Genomic DNA, 13089 nt, shown 5'->3' with positions numbered 1-13089 from the left:
TTTATTATAAACTATACATGTGCCGCTACTGTCTCCTGCGCTGACGAATGGTATCAAACATACTTAACTCGTATCAACATTAGGGGTGAGCAGAAAACCGAATTAACCGAAAAAATCAAACTGAATAACCGAAAAAATCAAACCGAAAAAACTGAACCGAAGCATTAACCGACGGTTAATTTTTTTAGTTTTTAGAAAAACTTATTTTTGGGTTTAGGTTCGGTTATCCATTTAAAAAAACCGAATTGAACCTATGTTTTCTACGTGTTTTTTTAAGATGTTATGATCAGAAACAAAACACCAAAAGAATTTACCATTGACGATGATGAAGATTATGAACATGCTGAAGATTGTGTCTAAATTGATGATGATCGAAATGAGGGTGTTGTTCATTTGTGTGTAAATCCTATTGAATCCCAGTTACCTCCTACCAATGTTTTCTCCAGAAAAGAGATGTCCAAGTTTTTAAAAAATAAAACTTTTTCCCCTTCGACTTATTTCACTTTTGAACACAAAAGATTGGAGAAACAAACAAAACCAAGTAAGAAACCTAATAATAACGGGTCGGTTTTAAGCATCAGCAATCTTGATTCAACAAATGGGAACAATGTTCTTCAGAATCAAGATAATTCGCGTTCCAGTTTAAAAGAATTTAATGATGCGGATAGGAAAGTGACACGCGTCACACGAATAGATAATGAGGAATTAAGCAATGAAGATGTGGAAATGATTGAGGCGAATATGTGTGCTTCAACAACTGGTGTTGTGAGAATCTAATCAAGAAAGAAAGCAGTGATGTTTCTAGTTAGAACAGATGGCGTTTCTTGCACTCGGGAAAAAGTAACAGAATCTTCATTAGCTTTTACTCATCCCAGCACCCAACAGCAGATGCTGATGTGGAAATCATCACCCAAAACTGTGTTACTTTTGAAGAAACTCGGCCAAGAATTAATGGAACAAGCTAAAGAGGTACTTCCATCACAATAATATTCTTGTCACTTATTATTTTGTTTAAAATTGGTGTTTTTTCTGCTTGAAACACAGGTTGCGTCTTTCTTGTTTCACCAAGAATATATGAATGTTCTTGTAGAACCTGAGGTTCACGATGTTTTTGCAAGAATACCTGGGTTTGGGTTTATACAGACTTTCTACAGTCAAGATACAAGGGGGGAAACACGCCTGTGTGGATGAGTGTCTCCTCTTGTTGGGCTCAGGGACCGTGGGTTTGTTGTGGGTCAGGCTGCGTTGAAGGCTGAATCGGGCAAAGTTGTTAAACACGAGAAAGCTTGTTTAGATAATCAACATGTCTTTCTACCATTTGCCTTTGATACATTTGGTTTTCTGGCTCCAGAGGCTGTGAAATTTTTGAGTAGGGTTCAGCGCGTCGTACACGGAACCTCTTCAGCTTCTAGGTCCCAAAGCTTCGTTTTTAGCAGGATTGGCTTTGCTGTTCAAAAGGGGGTTGCGGCGCAGCTTGTTGCCTGTTTGCCTGCCACTTTATTGTAATCGTTTTATAGTAAATTATATAAAACTTCGATTGAGATACAAGGTATTAGATTATTATTAAAACCAGTACAATTTTGTAATCATATTCAAGTATTTATTAGAAAACGCGAAATTTTGGACAAAAGGATCCTGGTTCAACCAAACCCGACTTGATCCGCATATAAATTAACCCGTTTTTAATAAAACCTGGTATCTGACATTCTGACGTAGGGTTGTTCAAAAAGCTCGTGGCTCGCTCGAAAGAACCTGTTTCTAAATGAGCCAAGCCAAGCCTGTTCAGTTCGTAAACGAGCTAAGCCAGAGCTAGGGTTGGCTCGTTTAAATAAACCAGCTAAGCCAGAGCTAAGCCTTTTTTTAATAAATATGATAATAATAACTAAAATATAAAAATATTGAACTAAATTACATATAGGATGCTTATTGATCTGTAAAAAAGGCAATCTTTGTAGTTTATAATATAATACATACAATGTTATAAATTCTGTAGTTTATAAATTTTGTATTATATGTTATAAGAAAATTGCCTTCTATATATCAATATATGTTAAAAGATACTAAAAAAATGAACGAGCCACGAGCTGGATCAAGGTCGACTTTTCAGCTTCTTAAAATAAACAAGCCGAACCTAACCTGGCTCGGCTCTTTTACATTCTTAATCTGACCCACGCTTTTTTCACGCTCATATAGTGATCTTCATGAGAGGGTAGATCTGATTGCGTGTTTGGGGGGAGATGGGGTTATTCTGCATGCATCAAACCTGTTTAGAGGTGCGGCCCCCCCTGTTGTATCATTCAATCTTGGGTCTCTCGGTTTTCTCACTTCACATGTTGTAAGCATCTTACTCTTAGTGTGATTAAAATTTAAATCATGGCATTTTTATTAATAAAAATGATTCGGTGGTAAATTTCTGTGGTACAGTTTGAAGACTACAGGCAGGATTTGAAACGGGTCATTCATGGAAACAACACACTGGAAGGTGTTTATATAACTCTTAGAATGCGTCTTCGTTGTGAGATATTCAGAAATGGGAAAGCCATGCCGGGAAAGGTTTTTGATGTTTTGAATGAGGTTGTAGTTGACCGGGGTTCTAACCCTTATCTTTCCAAAGTTGAGTGCTATGAACATGACCGTCTTATTACCAAGGTTAGTTATTGAGTTAGTAGACTCATAGTTCTTTGAAGGCAAATGTAATATTGACACTGACATTTATTATATCTAATAGGTGCAAGGTGATGGTGTTATAGTGGCAACACCTACAGGAAGTACAGCTTACTCTACAGCCGCAGGCGGTTCTATGGTATGTTAAAATAAAATAATATAAAATAAAATAAAGATAATATAATATTCTGGTAGGGTTATATTTTTAAGAGTATATTATGAATGCAGGTACATCCAAATGTTCCATGCATGCTTTTTACTCCAATCTCTCCACATTCCCTCTCGTTTAGACCTGTTATACTTCCTGATTCTGCGCGTCTTGAATTGAAGGCAAGCATTATACATAAATACAGATTCAGTGGGACTTTTTGGCTGTTGGTCAGATCATTCTTGTAAAAGTTGGAAGATAACTGAAACGTGTTTGCTTTAATGGCAGATACCAGAAGATGCACGGAGTAACGCTTAGGTGTCATTTGATGGGAAGAGAAGGCAACAGCTATCGAGAGGAGATTCGGTGCGTATATGCATGTGTCAGCATCCACTCCCAACAGTCAACAAGTTTGACCAAAAGGGTGATTGGTTTCGCAGCTTGATTCGATGCCTGAATTGGAATGAAAGACTAGATCAGAAGGCACTCTGATTTTAATTAGAATCTTTTTACCATTTTTTTGTAAATTTATTTTAGTGTACATATTATGCTGGTAAGTCAACACAATATATAGATTAAGCCTAGAATTTATACGGTACAAGATATACAAGAAAATTATATTACCATATGCATGCCTCTTATTAAGAAAGCTATCTGGTTTTTAGTTACTTGGCATTATTATTTGTCATGTTGATCATTACTTACAATTTTACATGCCAGAAAAAAAATAGTTTCATAACAAACCTTTTGATGTTTTTCGGAAACATTAGAGAAAGCAAGCAAGCGGATAATGCTGTTCTCTAACTGCTTTATGTACCTACCTGACCTTTAGGTGCTTATTAGAGGTGTACACAAAAACAGGAAACCATTGGTTTGGGCCTGGTTTATAATTATCGCCATCATAGTTATCTAAAAGCACAAAAGACGCTAGCCTAGGCGTTCAGGCGAGGCCAACACAGCTAAACCGCCAAGCCACCATCTAGGTGTTCAGGTGAGCTTTCGGCAAGCTAGACCAGCGCAACTAAACCGCCTAGCCCCCATCAAGGCGTTTAGGCGAGCTTCTGGCAGGATCCTGACGAGATTTCGGTGAGCTTCAGAGAGAGAGCAGAATAGAGAAGTGAGAGTATTAAAAGAAGTCTTGGTTTCCCCACCAAGCTGATGGATAAAGGAGTTTAAAAGTTAGTTTTTTATATTCATTATTTTTAAACTTTTAGTTTTAAGTTTTGAACATTTTGATATGGATTAGTATTTGAATTATGCTAGGGTCTGTTTATTTACATCTGAATGGAACCATTCAGATATGATATGAAAATCTGATTCATTCAGACTTCAGACTGTTTGGTTCCAAACAGAATAAAACATCTTAATGGTTAAAATTAGGTCTGAATCATTCAGACTTGTTATTGTTGTTGAATAGGACAGAGTTTAATTCAGAACTGAATGAACCAAACAGCCCCTTACTCAAATATTGGAATACATAATATAATTAATTTTCTTTCTTTCAAGCCCTGGTGGGTTTTTTTTCTTTGCGCCTACCCAGATAAGAACTATAGGCTTTGAGTGCGCCAAACGCCTTTAATAACTATGATCACCATTGAAACCGGTTCCAAATTGGTTAAACCCAACCAGCCAAGTAACTGGCCAAAATTAGATCAAAACCAGTCAAGAGACCAGTCACTACCCAGTCAAAACCAGTCAAGAGATCGATCACTACCCAGTCAAGAATCTGGTTTCTAATCGTACGATTTATATACTCAACCCGTTTTTGACCTTTTGTTGACCAATCCAAACCGATTTTTCACTTTGAAACCTGTTTATGCACATCTAGTGCTTATTTAGAACTGGTTTCGTGAGCAACCTTGAAATTTTTAAAGCTACCTTTTCATTTAATAATAAAGGGTTAATTCTTTAGAGATTGCTCACGTTCACATGTTTCTTCATTACATCACCATCAACATAACAAAAACTCATGCAGTTATCGTCGTATCAACATATTTAAGGTTCTGAAATAAACAACCCTCTTTCCGCACACATTAAACTCATGAATATTTCCATTAAAAAATACACCACCAAAAACAAGATGGCAATGATACAAAAACATATGTCTGATGCATAAAATATATCACATCTTTATGGACCTACCAGTTCAGTTGCTCAAAACAGTGGTGTTCAAAAACTTCACTAAATGGTAGCATTTAAAACCTCATCCTGAAAGATTAAAATGAAACCTCATCCTGAAAGATTAAAATGAATGGATGGATGACTAACATTGCAATGTAATCTAAGGTAAATTCAAGATTGTGCCTGAAGTACTCGGCACCGAAACTCTCCCAACGCCCAAATAGGGAAAATGTTTCTGTACGCAGCATACGTGATCATGCAGTTCCTGTTAAACACCCCCATAATCTCCTGCATATTTTGAATGCAAATTACATAATTAATATCTTAATATTATGTCAAAACCGAAAACTATAAAGACGCGAAAATACCTCTTGTGGGAAATCTCCATTTTCCATCTGAGAATTTATCAATACTCGGGCCGCAGAGTGCAATGGCTTTGGATCTCTTTTGGCCTGAAAAGTATTTAAAAAAAATGTTAGGATATGAAAGCTAATAACGGACTTTGACTTTGACTTTGACTTTGGACGCATACCTGCTCAGCATCAATGAGAGCTAACATAGCCCACCCTGTATTTACCACATGAGACCGATTTCCCTCTAGATTGGTATACACCTGTATAGAAGATACCAATCAGCAAATTTGAAATAAATAAGTTAAAGGTTGACTGCAATCTCAATTTTGACCTTGTTCTGACACGAGAGGTAGCTCTCTCCCCAACCGCCCGAAGCAAGTTGTTTGGACAACAAAAAGTTACAGGCCTTGCGGATGCTAGAGCAGTTAGAGAAGTTCTTTCCAGCAGCCGCTAACCCTTTGATCCCAAACCATGTGCCATACGTAAAGCAAACTGCCCACGATCCGTACCTAATGAACATATTGCAAAGTGTTCTGACTTCTGATCAAATTCTGTACACATATTGAATAATTTCATTAAATAATAAAGTGTGAAACGAACCAAGAACCATCTGGTGCTTGGATTGATTCAATAAAAGCAGCAGCTTTATTAATGCAACGTTGTACTTCTTCTTTCCTATGATCAGGGTACAATTTTTTAAATAGCACCAGAGCTTGAATTGCAGCAGAGGTACACTCCACGTATCTGAAACATCATACCCAGTCGGTAAACAATCACAAATTTTAAATAAAGAAATATTAGAAAAGAGGTCTTGATATCTTACGGGTAGTCGATAACAATGTCACCAAAAGTTTCAGCAGGATTTACCAACTGAAAGTGTGTCAGATAACATGTTTAATGATAATTAATATAGATTGGGAAAATTATATTGCTTGCATACCTCTAACCAGCTGTAGGATCTTGTGAGTTCATATGTTGCAAAACTACCATCAGAGTTCTGAAATGATATTTATAAAGCCAGAAACAGTATTATGTTACAATGATATTACAAATGTGAAAGAAGAATTACTAACACCAGAATTACCTGTAAAGATAGAATAACATTGACTGCATCATAGAACCGGTTTGCATCCAATGGCTCGTCAACAAGTTCTGATGGCAATTTTGAAAGCAAAAGTGCAGCCTAATAGAAAGCAAATAAAGTGTGTTAACAGTTAACAAATTGACAACTTGAATAATGAATATGATAATGAAATATTTACCTTTAGCCCTTCTGCAGTACAATCTGAAATGGGCCAACCGTGGTCTGCGGTTGAAAATGGCCAAGCGCCTTTTGAAATGTGACGGTACCAATAATCAAGATCACCATAGCAGTTTTCTAACACCTTTAGAGCCAAAAAAAGGAATTAGAAAGAAGCAAAAATAACTACATTTGAAAGAAGCAAAAGATTACCTGTGACTTCTTTATATACATGTGTCCTTTTTTCAATGTTGGAGCAAAGTCTTCAATGAGGTTTGTCGCAATAATTGCTTGAGTGGCGAATGCAGTATCCCATAACTGACTACCATTATAACCCTGCATTACATGAATTACATTTATTTGTGTTCCCCTTATAGTAACAATAAAAAAGTTAATAAAAAACGTAACAGGCAATGTGCCACATCTGCAGACCTGCATTTTCATGCCGTCTTCAGCGATCCACAGATAATCAGCTATTCTTGGGAGGTGCAACTTGAAAGCCTCTGAGTTTGGGTCTTCTGCCCAGCAGCAGAGCATATTTAACACCTGAAATAAAGATTTAGGTTCTAAAAAAAACATCTTTCAATATAATAATATGAGTTTGGGTCTTCTGTCGCAACTCAGTACATAGATGATAATGTAATAAAAAAAATCAAATATAAAACATATTTACCTTGTTAACTGGCCCTATGCATATATAACGAGTATTTTCATCCTCATAATGAACATGTTCCATTGCAGTTTTAAGAGCCTTCTCTCTTAACTTCTTCCCGGGCCATGTCATGAGCACAGGCTCCACAAACTTGTGAAGTGTTGCCCAAAGTATGTCTTGTATGAGTGGGTGTGGGTAGTAAAGATCTTCCTGCGATAATAAGATAAATTATTTAAAATAGCATAAATGAAAACAGGTGAAAGAAACTTATCCTCCTTATTAAAGTCTTGAACAAGATATAAATAAATGTAAACAATGGACACAAACCTTTGCACAAAGGTTTCGTGCATGATTCCAATCTATGTCATGATAGGGAACAGTAAAAAGTTCCTTTCTCAAGGCTAGAACTGTGGATGTGATGGGTCCCACAAACCTCCTCCCATATAAGTATGACATAGGCAGGTAGACCATTCGACAGTGACACCACATCCTACCTAAAAGGTTTTACTAAAAGTTATAATATGTTTGCATAATAATGATGAAGAAGAGGCACTCACCTGGATGCACAGGAAGGAAATAAGGAAGGAGCCACATCTCAGGAGGCATTGGATTATTTCCAGACCACTCAAATACACCAAGTACCTATTTTTAACAACATATATTAGAAAAAAAGACTGTATAAAATGTAAAATCAAATGAATAAGATTAAGGAAAAGTAGCTATACTGAAAGCCAGAACTTTCCCCATGATGTTATGTAAGTGGCACCACCATGGTCCAAAATCCATTTACGCCCTTTCTCCATTGCCCCTTCTCCATCATTAGCCCCTTCACCAAGCAATCTCAAAGTAACATAGTTTAAGGCACTACCAAACATGGTGCTATGACCCTCAATGTGTAGGCCCCACCCACCATCTATATTCTGTAGTTATAACATTCTATTATTCTCTTAACGACTCTTGAAAACATAAGACATATACATAACAAGGAAAACACTAAGCTATGCATGCCTGATGATTGTATAAATAGCGACACATCTCCCGTTTATGCTCTTTAGATAAGACTGCATTCAGTGCGCCAGTAACAGTTAGAGTGATAACCTGATTCATAAGATTAACTTGCACTGTCAATATTACATAGATATAATAATTCTTTTAAACTTGAAACTGTAGTAAAAAAAGCTAAAAAAACTGTAAATGAGAAGACAAGACAAGACTAACCAAACCAGGCAATAGAAACATAGGTCCTCCGTAGTCTCCCGGCCAATGTCCATCATCCGCTTGAAGCGTTGAATGGAAACCGATAGCTCTTCTTAATACATTTGTTACTTTATCCTCAGTGATATCCTCGGCATCTTTTATATTGACTTTTGGTGGGAAAGCAGAGAGTGATCTCTCCTTTGCAAACTACAATATTTGAAAATACAGTGAAACTATTTTTCTTGAAAATCCACAAAATAATGAAGGAATTCATATCCTTCAAATTCAAATGCATATATAACTTAAGGGAGAGAGACGGTCTGATGGAACTATGATTACTTGTAACACATTATATAAATAACAATTTATGTGAGGAATGTTTGTGATCCCAGCAGACCTAACTATTGTATAGTTACTAATCCAGTTAACCAAAAAGAAAAAAGGTCTTTCATCTTTATGGTTCATCATTAAACCATGTTATCTTGTTAGCTAATCCAGAACTTAATAATAACTATACCTTTGGAATACAAATTCATCTTTTTTGTGTTATTAAAAACATACTTGTGCAGAGCAAACTAAAACCAGCTAGGCACATTCAAGGTATAGGTCCACACCAAGATAAGACAGATAATGGACATGACATTGAGATAGGCCCATGTTATTTATTACTTGGTTATCCAATTCAGCCATGGCACTTGTACTTGGTATCATTCATCATTTGAACATATCTGGTTCTGTGCTGGAAATATCAATCATGCAACTCAGCCTAATTTTAGCAATAAGACTTCTATCCTTTAATGCATAGCTTAGGGACCATTGACAATGAAACTTCAGCATGGAAATTACACAAACCATCAATTCCACTTCTTTACTTTTCATATCAAAGTACTAAAAAAAACTTGACCACCAATAATTAAAACCGAAAGCTGGCTTGTAAATCTATCCGTTATACAAACAAACAAGTCGATTTTCGACTCTTAGGTCTACATCTGGTTTTGTTGGTAGGGCAAAATACCAAAATGCAATTACCTAATTACATGCAAACAGGACATCATACCTAACATTCTCTAACCTTAAAAAAGTACCAGCATTGTTGGAGTTAATTCCGAACCCGAGTTATGGGGTCGGGAAGGTGGGGCGGTTCGAACTAATGGATCGATCTCATTAATTAGTTAATTAATGCAATTAGAGATTCATCTATTATATTTATTAGATAGAGACGGAATTTTATTTAATAGATAAGTAGGAGTTTGTTTGAGCCGGGGGTCTCACCGGAAGCAGCCTCTCTATTCCAACGGGGTAGAGGTAAGGCTGTCTACATCTTTTGTTGTTGGTAGGATTTACTGAGTACGATTATGATGAGATAAATAGGAGTTTGTGTCGTATCTAACTTTACATAACCCCAAAGAATTCATGTTAGGGTGAACGGAGAACTGATCAAGTTTTGAGTTATTTTCTTGATTAATAAAATTGGTGAGTTGTGCCAAATATTCTCCGAGTTTAGTTCGTGTTCGATTAACTAATTCCAATTCACCTCCCGTGAAACACAACTTGCAGGCATGCCATATCTAAAATCGAAAGACCTACTGCAAATTGATTTACATAACTGAAAGTAACCAATTAGGTTTACAACGAAACCTAGAAATCGATCACGGTCCAATTTGAGTAACGGAAACAAGTGATTGAGTTCAGTAGTTCCTCATACAAAATTGCGGATCATTCACATTTCATTTAAATCGCATCGTAAACAAACTCCTAGCATACAAATTACAACTACCAGATGCATTAGTTAATTAAAATGTACCTGACTGCGCATCAGTAGATCTGAACTGTGCTTCTTCTCGAAGCGATTGTCGCGGAACGTCTGCCGGACCTTCTCGATGTCAGCGAGTTCCTCGAGCGAGCCTAGCGTGGGATCGAACTCCCAAAACTGCCGGCCGACGTGATCGTTTGTTGTACGGAGCCATGGACTACCTCCCTCTGCGATCTTCAGTTTCCACATTATTTACTTCTTCACAATCAAATTAAATCAAATCACAAAAGTCAGTAATTAGATCCTAACAGTTTCAGGTGCATGCTCAACAACTGTTACTCAACAGAATGAAATGCACAAATTCATATTACACAATCGATTGTGAAGATATATATGAAGATATGTATGTATATATGGTTATTGAAGTAATTGATTTGAATTTTGGATTTGATTACCGATTTGGATGACTGACTGACTACAGCTACTGCTTGCTTAATAGTCACTGACTGACTGCTTACATACATACATACATACATACATACATACTTTATATATATATATCTTGGTCCAGGAGTGGAGTTTTATTTTTTCAAATACCCTTAAAGAGCTATATTACTACACAAATTATCCCTCTCCTTAACTTAGGTTTTCACGCATATGCAGATTCATTACTTCAATTGAATTTATAAGCTGTCAAATATCTTATACACGTTATTAACTTTTTAAAAAGTTTATAAACGATAAGTTGATGAAAATAAGGAATTCCAAACACACCCTTAGGTTTTCGATATTTCGGATTGGGATATTTCTTCGGGTTGTACTTTTGGGTTTCTCGGGTCCGGTTTTATAAGTAAAGGTTAATCGGGTTTCGAGTATTTTACCTAACAAACTAAACACACATACACACATATATATATAGGGGGGATATTTTGAGAACTTCATGAGTTGTAAAAACTTTAAGAACTCAATTTTGGATCACACATTTAATTAAATAAGTTAGAATATGTGGCTGAGATTAAATTTGTTTAAAAAATGAATCAGGAGAGAGAATAAGGATTTTTGTTGATTACACAAGTTTAAACTTTAGTTACACATGTGTAAAAAGTCGATTCGATGTGTAAAAAATTACGGTAATTTTTTGTACATTACTTACACTTACGTATTACACATGTGTAAAAATATTTTTTTTTTAAAAGTTGTTACGTTGAGTTCTTTCGAGTTCTTCAAACTCAAAGCGATTATCAAAATAAATCAATCATATATATATGTATATTGGGTTTGGATCAAATACAAATGAAATTAACGTGCTAAACGTGAGAATCAAGTAGAGTAATTATGTATACAAGTAGAGTAATTATCATATAATTACTCTATGATAATTACTCTACTTGTATACATAATTACTCTACTTGATTCTCACGTTTAGCACGTTAACTTCATTTGTACGTTAACCTCTATGATAATTACTCTACTTGTATACATAATTACTCTACTTGATTCTCACGTTTAGCACGTTAACTTCATTTGTACGTTAACCTCCCGCTATATATATTAAGATAAAAGGATATGTTACTATGTTAGTCTTTTGTATAATAGAAAGATTTGAAACCCCTCTTATCATAATTAATATTTAAACTTTTAGCCACCTTAATCTCTCAACATTAATTATTCTAAAATTATTAAAATCATCAACACTAACAAAATGATACACCATTGTCGATCCAATTGCTTAGGTCACAATTTTTAATGATTCATAATATGGATTGCTTAAACAGTAAGGCCCAAACTCCTAAAATGTAAAAATGGGGTAATATGCTCAATTTTTGTAATAATGTGTATGTTGTTCAAATTTTTTGTAGGTATATGTTAATTTGTTTCTTCAAAATATTAAAGGGCGTAGATTGTTATTTGTGTAGGTATATTTTAATTTAGTTCTCCAAGTATATACACATTGTGTAGGTTGTTCAAATTTTTTGTAGGTGTATGTTAATTTGGTTCTCCAAATATAAATATACATTGTGTAGGTTGTTCAAAATTTGTATAGGTATATGTTAATTTGGTTCTCCAAATATATATATACATTGTGTAGGTTGTTAAAAGATTATGTAGGTATATGTTAATTTGGTTCTCTAAATATATATACATTATGTAGGTTGTTAAAAGTTTGTTTAGGTATATTTTACTTAGGTTCTCAAAATATGTATATACTGGGTAGGCTTTATAAAAGGTATATGTTGGTTGTGTAGAAATATATTATTTAATGTTTGTGTATAAGTATTTAATGGTTATGTAGGGACATGATTTTTAATATGAGTATGTGTTGTATATATTGCGATCTTTTAACTACATAATGATATGTTGAACTGATATAATTATTTATCTCATTGAACTGTGTACATGATTAAGCACATTTATATTTACCGTGCGGTGTTTAATCATAAAATTAATAACATAAAACGTAATAAGATTCATAAAAAAACATGTATACATGAGACATAAATTTAAGTAGAGTTAAGTGCCATTTTAGTACTTGTGGTTTGACTAACTACGCAACTTTAGTACATATTCTTTATTTTGTGCAAATGACTACCTCAATTTAAAAAAACTTGCAATTTTAGTACCTTTTTTAACCCCGTTAATTTTCGTTCGTTAAGTCCGGGGTATTTGCGTAATTTCATTATTATTTGCTTTTTACCTTTATTTGTTCTCTCTCCTTTTTATATTGAGAAAATAATAATAATAATAATAATAATAATAATAATAATCACCATCTACATATCATCATCATCCTCATCCAGATTCATCCTCATCTCCATATTCAAACACAATCACACCAATAATTATAGCATATATACATACAAGTTGTGTACGAAAAGTAAAAAATCAACAATTACAATAAAAAACTGTACGGTATTATCAAACAGAAAATACAAACCCTAACGTGCTCGACGACTTCATCTT

At 34.9% G+C, this 13089-nt stretch overlaps 1 protein-coding gene and 1 pseudogene across 2 annotated transcripts; one reads left to right on the top strand and one right to left on the bottom strand.

Annotated features, from left to right (window-relative positions):
• The first annotated feature begins 360 nt into the window (after positions 1-360).
• LOC143530537 (NAD kinase 2, chloroplastic-like) lies at positions 361-3257 on the top strand (annotated as a pseudogene).
• Positions 3258-5045: 1788 nt separating this feature from the next.
• LOC143530517 (cycloartenol synthase-like) lies at positions 5046-10649 on the bottom strand. Of its 2 annotated transcripts, XM_077026035.1 has the most exons (19): positions 10584-10649; positions 10180-10386; positions 8397-8582; positions 8187-8276; positions 7904-8098; positions 7736-7820; positions 7506-7672; positions 7200-7388; positions 6959-7072; positions 6740-6862; positions 6549-6671; positions 6371-6469; positions 6227-6283; positions 6110-6156; positions 5887-6030; positions 5618-5795; positions 5466-5546; positions 5302-5385; positions 5046-5221 (listed from the first exon to the last, which is right to left on the bottom strand). In XM_077026035.1, exons 2-19 carry the CDS (start codon positions 10375-10377, stop codon positions 5105-5107), a joined length of 2277 nt encoding a protein of 758 aa, XP_076882150.1. In that variant the 5' UTR covers positions 10378-10386; positions 10584-10649; the 3' UTR covers positions 5046-5104. The 2 variants fall into 2 exon arrangements, with proteins under 2 accessions (XP_076882150.1, XP_076882151.1); XM_077026036.1 differs by lacking the exon at positions 10584-10649 and having other exon boundaries at positions 10180-10500.
• Positions 10650-13089: the final 2440 nt, after the last annotated feature.

This window comes from Bidens hawaiensis, unplaced genomic scaffold, assembly GCF_021521415.1.
Source record: "Bidens hawaiensis isolate Kalapana, Puna unplaced genomic scaffold, B.hawaiensis_p1.1 tig00008947_1, whole genome shotgun sequence".
NCBI classification, from domain to species: domain Eukaryota; kingdom Viridiplantae; phylum Streptophyta; class Magnoliopsida; order Asterales; family Asteraceae; genus Bidens; species Bidens hawaiensis.
The sequence above is the reverse complement of the archived record's forward strand: the minus strand, read 5'-3'. Positions and strand labels throughout refer to the sequence as shown.

Excerpts from the sequence above, each read along its gene's own strand:
- LOC143530517 (XM_077026035.1), bottom strand. The coding sequence starts at position 10,377 with ATGTGGAAACTGAAGATCGCAGAGGGAGGTAGTCCATGGCTCCGTACA. Across the intron at positions 6,031-6,109 it reads GACATTGTTATCGACTACCC|ATACGTGGAGTGTACCTCTG; the intron begins GTAAGATATCAA and ends ATGATGTTTCAG. Across the intron at positions 5,547-5,617 it reads ACCTCTCGTGTCAGAACAAG|GTGTATACCAATCTAGAGGG; the intron begins GTCAAAATTGAG and ends TCTTCTATACAG.